The following is a 15,498-nucleotide window of genomic DNA, read 5'->3' as shown; positions in this document are numbered from 1 at the left end:
ATTTCTTTACTAAGATGGGCAAGATTATCAAGGCACTTTTTGAAGAAGAATTTTGCTTTATTTCGCCTGCCACTGTTTTCAAATCTGCAAGGCAAGTTTCAGCTTAAATAGCAATGTTAATAGACTAGTCTGCTAAGTACTTTCATGCAATATTTTGCAAGTATTTTCTTAGCAGGTATATGCTTCCATCCTCAGCCTGAAAATAACTGTTTTAAGAACATACGTTTTTCCCCCAAAATATGCAATTTAACACAATGAAATCACACACTGAACAGCTAAGAACATACATGGAAATAAAAAGTGTGAAAGAGGGGAACAGTACTTCCTTTGTCAGCCAGTTTTTAAAGGAGGTGGGACCGTTCACCACAGATCTCTCCATACTTTGCTGTCTCCTGCCAGGCATTGCAACATTGCTCAAAATATAGAATTCCCATATGCCAGGGTTCAGCAACACATTTCTGCAGCTGTTGTGCCGTGGAACCCCAGACAATACAACTAATTAGCAAACCGCATGCTCTTCACTGCATGTCATAACACGATGTGTGCATCATGCCTTTCTAGCAGAAAACCCTGCCACTCAGGATGTTCCTTTGATTCTAACATATTTGATTTTCAAAAGAGGAACTAAGAAAGAACATTCTGATAAGCAACTCTCCTGATCTCTTAAAGCTGTAATTCATCTTTCCAGATCCTCTTTGTTACTTTTTACCAGGCTAGATCTAACTAAAGATAGTGTGCCTACATGGGACTGAAGAGAAAGCTGAGAATTTTGATGCTTCTTTAAGCCTCTTAATGACCTATGCACAACAAAGCACTTCAGAACTTATGGTTATTACACAATTAGGTTCTAAATTGAATTTAGCATCACTGAACATAAGTATCAACACTATTAAACTCATAGCCATCATCACCTAAAGATATGCTTTAGCGCTAGAACAAACAATGTACAAACTTACCCTCAATACCCTTCTCAATAACAGAGAGTTGCCAATATTTGCATAGGTGCCAATATTTGTGTCTTTCTTCTCTGCTTCCTCCAGTTTGGTCTCCTTCAAGTTCCTAACAGCAAATATTTTGCTGTGATTTTGCATCTGACTTCCCACATGTCCTATTTTTAACTGCTGTGCGATAGCTAGATGGTTGGAATGGAACGGGATTGGTATCATTCCTTGTGGGGTTTGACCTAAGGTGGAAACTGTAGGTGGGCACAGCCGACTATCTCCATGTGGATCCCTGGATCACAGAGGAAGTAGCTGGGAGACTACACTTTCTGCAGCTTACCGGTAATATCACACTCCTATTTAATCTTCAAGAGGGAAATTTGAAAAAAAACAACCATCCAGTAACTGCTCTGGCAGTTAATACGCACTGAACCTTGAAAACATTTCTGCAATTAAGACTGGTAAAGATTTCTGATTAACACATCTGGAATGCAATATTTAGAATCTAAACTTAGCTTCAGTAATAAAAACTGCAGTTTAGCAGGCAATGGGCAAAACAAATTTGATCCCGTAAAACACTGCAATTTAAAAGAACATGTAGGAAATGGCCCCGTGAAGCTTTTCCCAATTTTTTTTGAGGAAGCCAAAAGCCTCAAAACTGAAGTTGCAAAAGTAGTTTTATTTGGGTAAACTGGAAGAAGGGGACAATTTCTACTTCAAATATTAAATGGGCTATGTGACATTCCAGGGCAAAACTTCATCAGGGACCAGCAGATAGGTAAGTGAAAGACATTACCACAGCTAGCATTTATGTAACACACTTCTGAAAATCACAAACTGTTCTTCCAGCATCTGTTTCACAGGTTCCTTAGGATTATATGTATTTCTATACAGCAGACAAATTTTTGCTAAGATGTGAGAGCAGCACTCTGTGCAAAAGCTTCTCAACAGCCTATTTCACTGCTATACCTATACAAATGTTCATTGTTTATAAACATAAAAGCTGTATTCTCTTCAAAGCATTATAGAAGCTTCAAATCCCTTCATATTACTTTGTAGAGACACAGCATTTCTAACTCAGTTTTCAGAACCTTGAGTTTTACCTGTCATTCTTTTTTCTTTTTAAATTTTTTTTTTTATTTATTTACAACAACAAAGCATCTAGTGTAACACTGGGGTGCACTGCTTCTGACTGGGGTGCTAACTCAGGATGGAAAGGGAAAGGGACACATATAAAATCCTCAGCACCATGTCCTAAGATGTGGTGATTTTTCGTGTTTTATCTTGCAAGATCTTTTCTGGTAAGTTTACTGAAGCTCCATACCTTAGCTCACAATGTCTGATTCTTACAGCTGGACATAGCAGGGGTGAAAGGCTACAAGAACAAGTTTAGAGGCATTCTACCCATTCCAGTGAAAACGCAGCTGGTAGATTTTAAAGTCTTAAGCAAAGTATTTTTTAATTGCCTATTCAAAAATATATGGAGCTGAACTTGCAAAACAGGTCTGACAAAATTCATGAATTCTTAAGGTGACTAATTTGTAATGATTTGTACAGGTCTTTTATATATACAGATGAGATGGGTCATATAAACACAACAGTGATGACTGCGTCATGTTCATGTCTCCAACCTGTACCAGCCTGGGTCAAAACCAATGCCTGGCTTTTAGCCAACTAGTATTTTCAAAACGGCGCTGACTTCTGGAAACCAGAAGCAACATTCAGAGCATCTTTCTACAGGAAGAACCATTATTGACTGAAAGCTTAAGAGATAGAGGATGGTAAAGTACTGAACTGAAACTGAGGAGAGCTGTGTTTTTCTTAAATCCCAAATGGTTGTGCTTCTCTTTAAAGCGGTAGACTTGATTTACACGGTCAGCAGCGGCTGCTATAAACAGGATAAATCTCCAGAGCCTTTGTGTACCCTTTATTGAAGTAAGCTAAAATACACTGCTATTTACTCTGTATGTGTTTGTGTGTGTGTTCTGTATCCAGAATTTTGAACAGATGTGATTCTTATCAATGAATGATATTTATTTCATATAATGAAGCATTTATTACTTCACCTCCCTCACTCCCTTTGTAAGACCAACACTAACAGTAACACTAATTCTATATAATACTGTAAGGCAAAAAAAATAATACTAAATAATCACCTGGTTCCAGGTATTTATTGCTTTGAATATGTTACATGGGAACTGGTATATGGAGAGGGAATCAGAGACGAAGATGACAAATGCTAATATTTAAGACCACAGAATCAATATTACTCCCACCCTGGCTATTTTTTGAGTCAGAAAATGAGCTTTTCATAGCCATTTCTTTTAGATGTTGCTAACAGAATCCTTAATAAGAAGACAGTAAATCCAAATTCTTCCTCCACTAGGAAATACTGATCAGTATAAATTACCTCTCAAATTTTTCTGTGGCAGACATTTAGAGAAGTCTGGATTCACTTATCTCATAGCCTAAAATTGTCTATGTAAAGATCGAGCAGAAAGGAAAAGGAGTTTCTCATTCTGCCTTGCCAGAACAATTTGACTATTCATTCATAAAGTCTCTACCTCCACAAAAGGGATGGTGCAGAGCGTAGCACCCATGGGTCACATTAAAATGGTCAGGGAGATGGCTAATTCCTCAGCTGTCGCTGTGTTAGGATGGGACATTCCCATGAGCCCAAGGAATTTGGTAAAACACCACAAGCTGGTTCTGGGATACCAGAATAATAATTCTAAAAAAATCCAAATTACTGATTTCTGCACCACAGCATTTCAGCTAGGCACTATGGAGCTTAAGTCTAACCCTATTTAGACAGTTGATCCTAGAATATAACTGATACAGTGCCTTGGAAGTGGAACTCACCACCTCCCTTGGCCAGTCTGCTGTATTCACAAACATTTGGGAACTCTATGTTTTAACTTTGCAGAGGCTTCCAACATCACTTCAGTTTGAGCTCCTTCTCCTCTCTTCCCCATCACAATAACTGCTGGTGAAAAACTGAATTGCCACTTGTGTTTAAGCGCAGGGGAGAGCCATCCACAGAGCAATCCATCCCTTCCCTAACAGACTGTTTCTCTACTCCACTTTGTAGTTTTTTCTCCTGGGAAATAACTGGCTGGAATGTACAGCAGCCCTGCTCCAGATCCTAACTCACTCCAACAGAGTCACAGCAATCTTCACCCCAGTGATCACAGATCACAGCCTTTAAAAAGAAGCTCTTTCAGCTTGTGCACCGCTAAAAGGCTGCAGAGATGAGACTTCAAAAGCTTGTGCAAGAATCTGGACACTCTGTTCGTATTAACTTTAGTAGGAATTGATGTCCAAATCCATCTCTGCAAGCCTGAAGCACTTTAGCCCACATTCCTTGCTCATAACAGCGGGAAATTATATTCCCTGTTCACTTGGACTGGATGTTAGGAAACAAACTGCCACCCCAAAAATTTTACACATTGATTGTGTGGGAGGAGATAGGATGAACACCTACTACTACATTAAAGCAGAAGCAATGAGAAGGATGTAGAAGTGTTCTGGGTTCTCTGCAAAGTTGAACAGTGTGTCTGGTTTTATTTAGCACAGCAGAACAAGGAATGAGTTCACAACAGGTAACATAAATCATAAACGTGGAAAATTTCCATGCAAAGGGAATAAAAAAGCTTCAAACCATGTATAGGAAGAAAAGTAAGGTGAAATAAAAGTAACCGTAGAGAAGATGAAAATCCTGTTATTTATCATCTTACAACAATAATAAAAGGATGGTTAAGTGAAATACGAAATACAATCATAACTGATTAAAGGAAGTAAATGCTCTTTTATAGTAGGTATGAGGCACCACTGGAACTCATTGATGAAAGAGACTACATCAACAATTCGTGGTATTTTTTGCCTTGTTTGTTTTTAAATCTTGCTGTTTATACAACTAAGGGGAACATTGAATTTCAGGACCAGACAGCATGCTGGGCTGGACTTGTTCCGTAGATAATTAGAAGCTTATTTCCTGGCCTGTCCCTTTCTGATGTATCATGCCAGGCATGTTATTAATGCTTGCTAATAACTAAGAGGCATGTCTGAGTAATTCCCTATTTTCTTCCAACAATTGAGCAGCTAAGCACATCTTTTGATGATAGGCAATTTCCACATAGGTTACACTGCAGAAGCCTACCATTGCTTTGAAAAAAGTAAGGCAATTCTCCACTAACAACATATACAAGAGAAATGATCATTCAATGTCTGTTTCTGATACTCATTAAAAACTCCCTTAAGCATTAGTAAGCAGAGCTCCTGCTTGTGAGGTTGTGGAGTCACAGATTTAGAGAGTGTGTACCTAAGACAAAAAGGGTGGCTGCTGACTAAGGCTCTAAATTAGTAACTGGAAGCCTTGAGCCCAAGTCTTCACTCTCTCCTAGGCTGATGGTATAGCCATGGACAAGTTATTGAGGTCTGTATTAAGACCATTTTGCTTGGTAAAATTACAGCAAAATATCATAGCAGCTGAGCCTGCTGTGGATACTCTTCGCACAGGCATAGCAGGGTTTCTGCCAGGGAATAAATAATACCTTTGTTAAAGATTGTACTAAAAAGAGGTTATATAGATGTTTCACATTATAGGAGTTACATATACAATGTCAACTACAAGATTTTGCCCCTGTTCTGTTTAGACTGTTTGTTCCAACTCCTTATTTCATAGAAGTAGAAGAAACCCAGCTCCTCCCCCATGCCTTGGAAACAATACGACAGCATTAAACCATAACCAGCTGTAGGTACCACTAAAACTGGAACGCAGCCCAAGGCAGCTGAGAATTACAGGAGTAAAAGGATGACAGTAGCTGTCCCTCAGAGGACAGCAACAAGGAATGAAAGACACAGCTGAGCAGTGGGTACCTGACACGGGCATCTTGGCTCTGTGCTGGTGACCATGGCTGTCTTACATGTCAGTCATCTATACAAATGTCAATATGCTTTGATTGTTTAAAACCAAACTAAACCAAACCATGCACCTTACAGAACAGAAAAGAGCAATCTGATCCAGTGTTCTCAGACTTCAGTGATTTATGACCTTAGGAAAAGCACTAGATGAAATAGCAGTCTCAGTCTTTCTCTGCCTGGGTATTACTTTGCTTTGAGTTTGCTATTAAGCCAGACTTTTCAAAGAGTGTTGCTATATGCCTTGGGCCACTGCCTCCCACCACACAAACTGGTTTTGCAGAACAGCCAATATGTATCATGAATTAGCAATGAAGAGATCCGTTTAGTCCATTGTGGGGCAGAGTAGGGCAGGCTACTCCACTTCCCAGTGTTTACTCCACTTTCCAGTGTTGATACAGCAGCTGTAAGTGAACACCCAAACACACAATCTTAGTTGTGTGAGATGACTTACTGTGAAATGTGCTGTACTTACTTCAGATGGCAGCTCAGTGCTGAAATGCCTGAAGGCTACAGCCATTTCATAGTTTGGGAGCCACAAGGATGTGCATACACATTATATTGTGTTATTTAGCACAGTTAAGGCAATTCTTAGGCAAAAACTTATGAAGCCTAAGAATGGCTTCCTATCAGTGATATCCATAGGTCTAGATAAAGCTGTCTGTACATCTCATGACAACATGTCCCTAGCTTTGTGGGTCGTAACGTGAATGATTTGGTCTTGTCAACTAAAGCCTGTACCTGTAGCAGGCACATTACTCCCTGTGTGTGCTGCATTTTGTCATAAGGAAACTGATCTGTTATCCACTGCCAAGTCCTTTCCTAGATAATTACCTTGATCTACACAATGAAGCACAGAGGAATGTCTCAACAGCTAAACAATAATTTGGCAAAATCTCATTATCAACAGGCCTCTGGAGAATATAAAATGTCCTAAAAATTAGAGGACACAGTTATCACTCTATAAACACAAAGACCTGTCATGTAAAATGGGTTAATTAATCCAGTCCTTGACAGCTGCATGTTTGGCTTCTCATTTTGGAAGGGCTTTTACTTAAACCTGCCAGTTCCAATGCATATTGTGAACTAAAATTTCAGAGCAATGTCTATGGTAGCATATAGGCTTAGTGAAACGAATAACACTGTGGATCAACAAAGACACCCCAGAAAGCAGACATGCAGGGGAAATTAGAAAGCATAGTCAGCAGCATGGCTACAGAGTTCTGTACTCAGAGATCAGGCTTTGGAATTGTTTTATCGGTGTGGATGAATTTTTTGGTTACAAAAGGAGTGGTGAACAGGTGGCTTGCCCTGCAGTCTGCATTATTCTTGGTAACAGATTATACATAATTCACCGCGCATCCTGCTTGAAATGCATTCAAGCATCTGGAAAGTGAGGACTTCTGGTCAAATCCTACTTCCAACAATACCTCTGAAGTACCTACAGATGATAGATATGATGGGCAATGGCAATTTCCAGAACAAGTCCCTGATCAAGACACCTCAGGTGTTAAAAAACCCCACCCCAACCAATCCCTGAAAAAGCATTTAATTTCTAGACTCTTAAACCTGCAATGGCCAGTCTGCACATCCCATCAAACAGTTTTGACCACAGGAACTAAAAGAGCCAGTTTTCTGAGACTGCATGCCCCAAATAGCTCACTGTCTCACAGCAGCGGGATTTAGCTAACATTATTTCTTTGTCCCATTTCTTCCTTTCTCAGCTTGCCTCTCATTTACTTCAGTGGGAAATCTACCTGTTCCCAGTGGAAAAGTAAGTTTTCCTTTCTTGATATGTGAGATAACTCCGAAGGCATGAGTTATACCACATTTACTTAATGTCTGGTTGGCTAAAACTTCCCCTCAAATTATTATTTTGTTGCAGGGAAGATCTTCTCAACATATGTTGCAGGGAGATCCCCCAAACACAGGAACCTTATTCCTCTTCGTTTCAGTAAGATGCTAGCTCAAGTAATTTCATTTAGAATTGCCAATGACAGCACTTAGTGCTGCAAGCTTTAACTTTTTTATATCAAACCTGTCTCTCAAGATACCATTTCTCCTGCAGCAGACAATATGGTGCCTATTTCAGCTAGGAAAGAAGGAGCTAGGATGACTAAGCTCTCTCTGGTAACAAGCTCTTAGTTTTACAGACTTTGAAATAAACTGCTTGGACAAAAGGAACATTCGTGGTTGCAGTCTGATAAGAGCAAACACTCAACCATGTGCATGCCAGATAGCCTTCTGTGGGGGAAGAAGTAAAATAGGCAAGCATATGTAAGTTACATGCTGAAATAAACACCATGATAATTTTTGAGTTGAGGGAACACCATCATTCATTCCTCCTCCACGCTCCCAAATCAATCACAGAAAGCAAAGGGGAGGGGGGGGGAAGTTGTATGAATAATGACACAAAACTTAAATAGCTGCAGAAGTGTTCATCAGAAAAACAACAGCCACACAGGACTGTGTTCCAGAAACCCACTCACTGTGATCTTAGCAAACAGCAAGACCATGGTTTACTTACCTCTGCATGGGGAAAAGGAGGTTCTGGAAGATATACCTTTGTTTGTTTGTTATGACACAACCTTTAAAAGAAAAGGAAAACCAGCTGGGTTAGAGAGGTGCAGGACATCCTGCAGTATCTGCTGCCATCTACTGTTACGCTTTTCCTAGAAAAAGCCATTTTGTATCTGTGGCATCAGGTGCAAAATCACCAATTTGTTTAGTTGCTTCCAGTCTTCCTGTTTAGAGGACCAACATCTACAGGACACGACAACTCAGTCATAGCGAGATCACGTAGAGAAGGTGCAAAACAGCTGAAAGTAATTTTATATACACTATGTAACAAAACTCATTTGCTGTTGAAGACAAATTTCTAACTCAACATCCATGCCATTGCATAGTCCAGACCTCAGCAGTTTTTGCAAAGCCAAATCACTTGTCAACAGAAAAATTCCACTTGCCTCATCCCACTTCTCAGCAGTGGCTTGGTCCTCTTGTTCCTTATAATCTAATTCCCCTATTATTTTATTAGTGCAGCTACAATGTTGGTAAACTGCCTCTCACCATGTCATAATGCTCACTGTTACCTGCTATTTTACATCAATCCTTTATTTCAAAAATATCAATACTGGAAGTTGTTGATTAGCTGTAGCCAGACTCCTGATTCATCCCACTACAGAAGTTAAAAAAAGGTATTTGTCAAGAGATCTGTATGACATTACAACTACCTGCAGTGACACTGTACTGGTGGCTTTTTCTGGGAAACACTACCCCTTCTCGTACTTTCCTTCACTTTATTAAAGAGCAATAAGCCTGGGTCAAACTAAATTTGATAAAGTCTGAGAGATACTAAGAGCAGGACATTTCTTTTAGCTGACTAAATAGTCGAATTAGAAGGCTGGAATCCCTGAATTTCGACACCACTTTTGACCCTAAACCTCTATTTTACAGATGTTCAAACTTTGCCTTCATTTTCACATAAGTAAAACATTAATCTTACACATAAATGTTTGGAGATTAGCTAATGCTGGGTTTGACTTTTGAATATAAGCCACTACAGCAAAGCAGAATTAAAAAACACAGTGTCTGAACACTTGGGTGCCTGAATTGTGCCAGCTAGACACAGCAGACAAAATGACCCAACTGGCACATACAATATTCCTACCACTTTGACAGTATTATTGTAACAAGAACTATGCAGCTACCACTCCAGCTGCTCCTGAAATGAAATCACCATGTAAATACAAACCAAACCATTGTTTAACTGTAAACTACATGAGCCAACACACCGGTGAGTACACTGAAGTTTGGGTAGGACACCAAGGCTTGATTTTCCTACTTTTGCTGAAAATAATGTGATCAAAATTCACCAGATTCCAATCCTCTTTACAATTCTCCTGAGGGATCAGTTCACATAAGATTTCCAAGAGCTCCCTTTTCTTTCCTGAACTCCAGATTTAAAAAATCTGGAGATGAAGAAAAGCTAACTTACTCTATTTAATAATCTAAGAGCATGTCTCCATTTATAAGAATTTAGGAACACTTAGAAGTGGTTGGGTTCTCCTTTCCAAGGCTCAGAACCACAGAATGGTTGAGGTTGGAAGGGATCTCTTGAGATCACCTAGCCCAACCCACTGCTTTGTCAGCTACAGCAGGTCCAGGAGTGTGTCCAATTGGGTTTTGATGTCTCCATAGACAGAGACTCCACAACCTCTCTTCACAACCTGTTCCAGTGTTTGACCACCCTTGCAGTAAAAAAGTGTGTTTCTTTTGTTCAGGTGGAATTTCATGTGTTTTAACTTGTGCCTCCTGTTCTATCAGTGGGCCCTACTGAGAAGGATCTGTCTCCCTCACCCTCATTTCTTCCCATCAGGTATTTCTACACATTGATAAGATCCCCTTGAGCCTTGTGTTCTCCAGGCTGAAGAGTCCCAGCTCGCTCAGCCTCTCCTCATCTTTGTGGCCCTGTGCTGGCCTTTGCTTCAGTAAGCTCATATCCTTCTTGTGCTGGGGAGCCCAGGACTAGCTACAGCACTCTGCACGCAGCCTCACCAGCACTGAGCAGAGATGGGTACCCTTCCCTGACCCGCTGGCAGTGCTCTGCCTAATGCAGCCAGCCAGAATGCTGTTGGTCTTTTTTGGCCATGAAAATACATTGCTGGCTCAGCAAAATTAAGCCTGAAAAATCTATTTTGCTTATACAGGGACACTGTGGTATAGTTCTGGGGCACAGGGTAAGACATGTAAACAGGCACAGCTAAAATTCACTCAAGTCAGGTAGATAATTTAATCATCAGTGCAAGTACCAAAAAGCACAGATTATTTGAGTTTGCATGTTCTATAGAAAACGATGCTTCCCTAATTACAGAACATCTACTTACACACACACGCACACCCTTGTGACTCAAGGAACGTGTTCACAATCCTAATCAAGTATATATTAGAATACGTAGAGATAACCTGCATATATCTATTTATCATAGCTGAGTGTGTGAACTGAGGCTAATGAAGCAGCCCTTTAACACCTACCATTCAGCAAAGATCTGGGAGAACTCGAGGGAGCTGTTGGCAACAGGCGAAATGAAATAAAAAGGGACATTGGAGAGTCCGGCAGAGTCAATGTACTGGTACAAGCACTCCAGTAGATCGTATATTACTCCAGAGGGGTAACAGGGAACCAGCACATTTCCTCCATTCCGGACTGTCATAGCTAAGGGAGAGAAAATGAAAAAAATCAATTAATGGAATTAATATTTAAACTTTTTAATAAATTCATTTAATCCAAATATTACATAAGGTATAAAAAGAAGCTACTGCATGAATTAGCAGCACACATTATGCATATGAATTGAGAGAAACACTTCTGATCATTCAATACATTTATTTACTGCCTTCTCCAGGCTTACTGGAATGAACGCTTACACTTCATCAGCCGGGGGACATCTAACAGGCTGAGCACATGCACAACTCCTGACACGAGGGGGCGGTCTTGCACCGGCACATGTCGGTAAGTAAGCGGCACAAAACACCTCACCAGCAAAATCAACCCTGCTCCATCTATTAGCTGTCCACCAGAGGGGAAGGACAACGGTTCACGGGTCTCAGCCTAGAGCACTGGACATGGTAAACCGCTCTGTACTCGGTTTTCAGTACTCTAGACAAAAGGCTGAAGATGTGCTATTTCAACCAGCTCTCGAAGCTGGAAGAGGGTGGAGCCTTTCTGCTTTCTAAAAATTCTAAGTATTTCTGTTCTTTCCATGTAACAAGGACAATTTAAAACTTCTATGAATTGCAGACAGCATGGGACTAGAGAAAAATGAGAAAAAGAAAAAAGAAAAATAGGTTTATGCTATAATTGAGACAGATCTGAGTACAACAGCAAGAGCATGTAGAGAGCAAACATTTTGTTCTTTTGGCACAATGAATTACAGAAATGCTGCACCTTATGGGAAAGTGGAAATACTTTCTCCAGCAAACTGAGCAATTGCTGCCTCACTAGGATTTCATCTGTGGTTGTGGGGTAAAACCATCTACTGATGTTAATTGCAGTGCAGCAGCAGTAACGTTATGCATCAAGGCATTACACAAAAAGCTGTGAAAAGAGCCTGAAATCACATATATTGCATCCCAACATAATCACTTCCTTGACTTCAGTTTATTGACAAGCTTTGATGGGGTACGGATTTAGCACATTAAGGGTCCTTCTGCCCCACCTATACGCTCAAGGAAGATTTTTATGGCTGAATGTTTAAAGGTTTTACAGAGTCTAGGGAAATGCGCAGACTGTAGTAGGATTTTTCACATGCATTTAGGTGCTTAACTCCTTCTAGCAGTCAGTGCCTGTTATGTGATGATCTCAACCACAACTGGTGGTCAAAGACACCTTCTATATCAGAGTTATAACTGCACTGAGGTGGATTTATTGCCTAGGTTTTCTCCAGGTCACATCCAAACTCTATCATCAAAGTATCTGTGAATATCAACAGCAGTAGTTTGCATTTGTCCAGAATTCGAGATGTTACAAACATCCCAGCAATGTGTTGTATTATCCTTCCTACATGGGTGAGTCTAAACTCTCCCATCTGTAAACAGGATGTGAAGAGAAGAATGAAGAGATTAAGAATATTTTCAAAGACATCCGGGGCCTGAAAGTTAAGCCTCTGGCTCCAGAACCAGAATTAGCATTGCTTCATTATGCACCCAAAAATTCTACAAAGAGCAAAGGTAAGTACCTATATCCACGGGCCTGAGACAGGGGATGCAGAGTGCAGGGTGCATTAGTGATCAGTAGAAAATGCTAAGGAAAGGCTATGCCTGCAGCAATGTCTCTGCTCTGAACAAAGATACACCAAGGCTGCGTGTTACCATGAAACTAGCTCCTTCTTGAACTCGGGCTCCAACTAGTTTCACCTGGTTAAGATGAATGGCTCACTCCTCCCTTTGAAGAAGCTGGAGGAAGAGCTTTCATCTAACGATGGGCTGGTTAAAGGATTTGTCCAGGCCATGAAAAATGTGGGTTTCTTTCCTAAACGTTTGTGGTGGGTTGACCCTAGCTGGACACCAGGTGCCCACCAAAGCCACTCTGTCACTCCCCTCAACTGGACAGGGGAGAGAAAATATAACAAAAGGCTCATGGGTCAAGGTAAGGGCAGGGAGAGATCACTCACTAATTACTGTCACAGGCAAAACAGACTGGACTTGCAGAAATTAGTTTCATTTATACACCAAAATAAAATCAGAGTGGGATAATAAGAAATAAAACCAAATCTTAAAAAATACTTTACCCCACCCTCTCCCTCCTTCCCGGGCTTAACTTCACCCCCAGCTCTGTCTCCTTCCCCCGAGCAGCACAGGGGACCAGGAGTAGGGGCTGGGGTCGGTCCCCCACCCGCTGTCCCTGCGGCTCCTGCCCCCCGTGGGGAGGGTCCTCACCCCCTGCCCGGCCCCAGGGGGGTCCCCGCGGGGTCCCCAGCCCTGCCCCCGCCCGGGCTCCTCTCCCCACGGGGCCACGGGCCCTGCCAGGAGCTGGCCCAGCGCCGCTGCCCGCGGGTCACAGCCCCCTGCGGGCAGCCCCTGCCCCGGGGGTCCTGCCCGGGCTGCGGGGGGGAGCTGCCCCCGGGGGCAGCACGGGCTGGGGGCACGGCCTGCCCGGCCGGGGGCTCCCCACGGGCTGGGGGAGCCTCTGCTGCGGCGCCTGGAGCCCCCCGGCCTCCCCCTGCCCTGGCCTGGCCTGGGGGGCTGCAGGGCCGCGGCTCCCACCTGTGCTCGCTCCTCTCTCCGGTCCCACCTGCAAAGGGGGTTTTTCCCCTTACCCCAGGGGCGCTCCCACCATCGCTGGTGGGTCAGCCCTTGGCTCCATCTTGGAGCCGGCCGGCATCGGCTCCAGCGGACACGGGGGAAGCTTCCAGCAGCTTCTCACAGAAGCCACCCCTGTACCCCCGGCTGCCAAAACCTGGCCACGCACACCCAGCGCAGTTTGAATTCACAGCTCTGCATTCACTATGGGAACCTCAAGCCTTTTCTGTTGAAAACAATCAGAAATTCAACATTCCTGGGGCCACAGAGAAAATAATGGAGGGTAAGGTTTTTGAGCAGACTCCAACTTGAATTCCTGTTCCCAGGAAAACTACAGAAACGGTTACCAATAATTTACATAAAATCACAACCCGATGAGTGGAGCGCTCTTGCAGCCAGCTGCCCTACCCATCTGGCCAAGGACCCAGGGTTGCTGGCCCCTCGATTCTCATGTTCCTGGTGGCACAGCAATGCACCTTTGAAACTGGCCTTGTGAACACCCCTGCTCCCCAGGACAGGACAGCAACATGGCTATCCCACCAACAAGGTTCTGTGTGACAACTTCTTAGAACACGCTACTCAGTTCCTCGGTGCAAGTTCATTTGTATGTGCTGTGGTCAGCACAGCTGGGTACTACTTCTTGAGGGTGCTCTTAAGTGGTTGCATAAAGAGATAAGAATTACCTCCTAGCTTCTGCAAAATGGGGATGAGAACCTTTACAAGCATATTGCTTTCCATGCAAGCAGCAGGTCCAATCTGGTTCTCTGCACCACTACAGCAACTTTCTATAGTTGTCAGTAAGAGGACACGTATATTTGAAAGCTGTTTAAAGCCCAATTTATCTCTGTGACTGATGGATGCACTCTCTTGATAAAAGTTGTGTAATAATCTTGGCATTTCAAATTTAGTCTCCTTCAGTAGCTCCATAACAAGTTGTTCAATTTACAACTCACAATGAGATACTTGCTTTTCGAACAGCTGCCACCACAAGGTCAAGTTGGCACCTAAAAAGCAAACTGTGCTTTTTTTTCTGCTTTATATAAACACACACGCGCACACACAGAGGCACGACCGCACACGCACACAAAATATCACAAACTGTCCCTATAGACAGTCTGGTAATTCTGCTGATGATGCCTAAGGCAATGTAAAAATACAATTGCTTTTCTTGAGCTGCAGAGTACTGGTGCTGCAGTGCTGAGCACAGGAAAAAGGGGTTTGGGCTAAACTGAGAGGTTGGAGACGTGACAAATGTGATTTCAGTGCTGCACACACAACGCGGAGAGGAAATCATGCATATGACTTGGTAATAATGGGAAACATCATCTACAACTCTACATGCTGGGATGAAAGCAGAGTTCAAGGTGGAATTTTCACACTTCCAGTTCTGTGCTTCACAACACTTATTCACAAACTTGCTGTTACCTCACGATCGTTTTTTGGTAAATTTCTAGTATCTGCTTTAAGAATTTTTACCTAGTGTATTCTGAGTTTCTTGCAAAGTCCCCTGAACACTTTGGGAATGGGAAAAATATCTGAAAACTATTGTGCTCAGCTTGCCTACTCTACTGTTCTTCTAGTAATCTATTGCTTTTTGGACTTTTTTACAGACTTGAAAAAGAAAATTGATTCACTATTTTCTTCTCCTGATGTTGGGTAGATGTGTAAATACCGCTGGCGTCATGTAAAAGACAGTCTTACCGCTGCATTAGTCGTAGATTTATTTAATTTCTTCAGGTTGCTGTTTTTTGACAAATACCAATCAAATTCCAGTTTCTCACAATGGCATTATTTTAAACACGTATCTTCCTTTGGTCTTTAATAATTTTCTAATATC

At 42.1% G+C, this 15,498-nt stretch overlaps 1 protein-coding gene across 2 annotated transcripts in view; it reads right to left on the bottom strand.

The window, feature by feature from the left end:
- The window catches only part of INTS9 (integrator complex subunit 9), a 72,871-nt gene that overhangs the window by 25,589 nt on the left and 31,784 nt on the right, over positions 1 to 15,498 (bottom strand). For both annotated transcript variants that reach the window (XM_055713958.1, XM_055713959.1), the window contains 2 exons: positions 10,896 to 11,076; positions 8,389 to 8,449 (listed from right to left, as the gene is read on the bottom strand). In XM_055713958.1, coding sequence (XP_055569933.1) covers positions 8,389 to 8,449; positions 10,896 to 11,076 — 242 coding nt within the window. The remainder of the gene's footprint in view (positions 1 to 8,388; positions 8,450 to 10,895; positions 11,077 to 15,498) is intronic.

The sequence above is a fragment of the Falco cherrug genome, chromosome 6 (genome assembly GCF_023634085.1).
Source record: "Falco cherrug isolate bFalChe1 chromosome 6, bFalChe1.pri, whole genome shotgun sequence".
Classification (NCBI taxonomy): domain Eukaryota; kingdom Metazoa; phylum Chordata; class Aves; order Falconiformes; family Falconidae; genus Falco; species Falco cherrug.
Note: the sequence above shows the minus strand (reverse complement) of the source record. Positions and strands in the feature narration are given on the sequence as shown.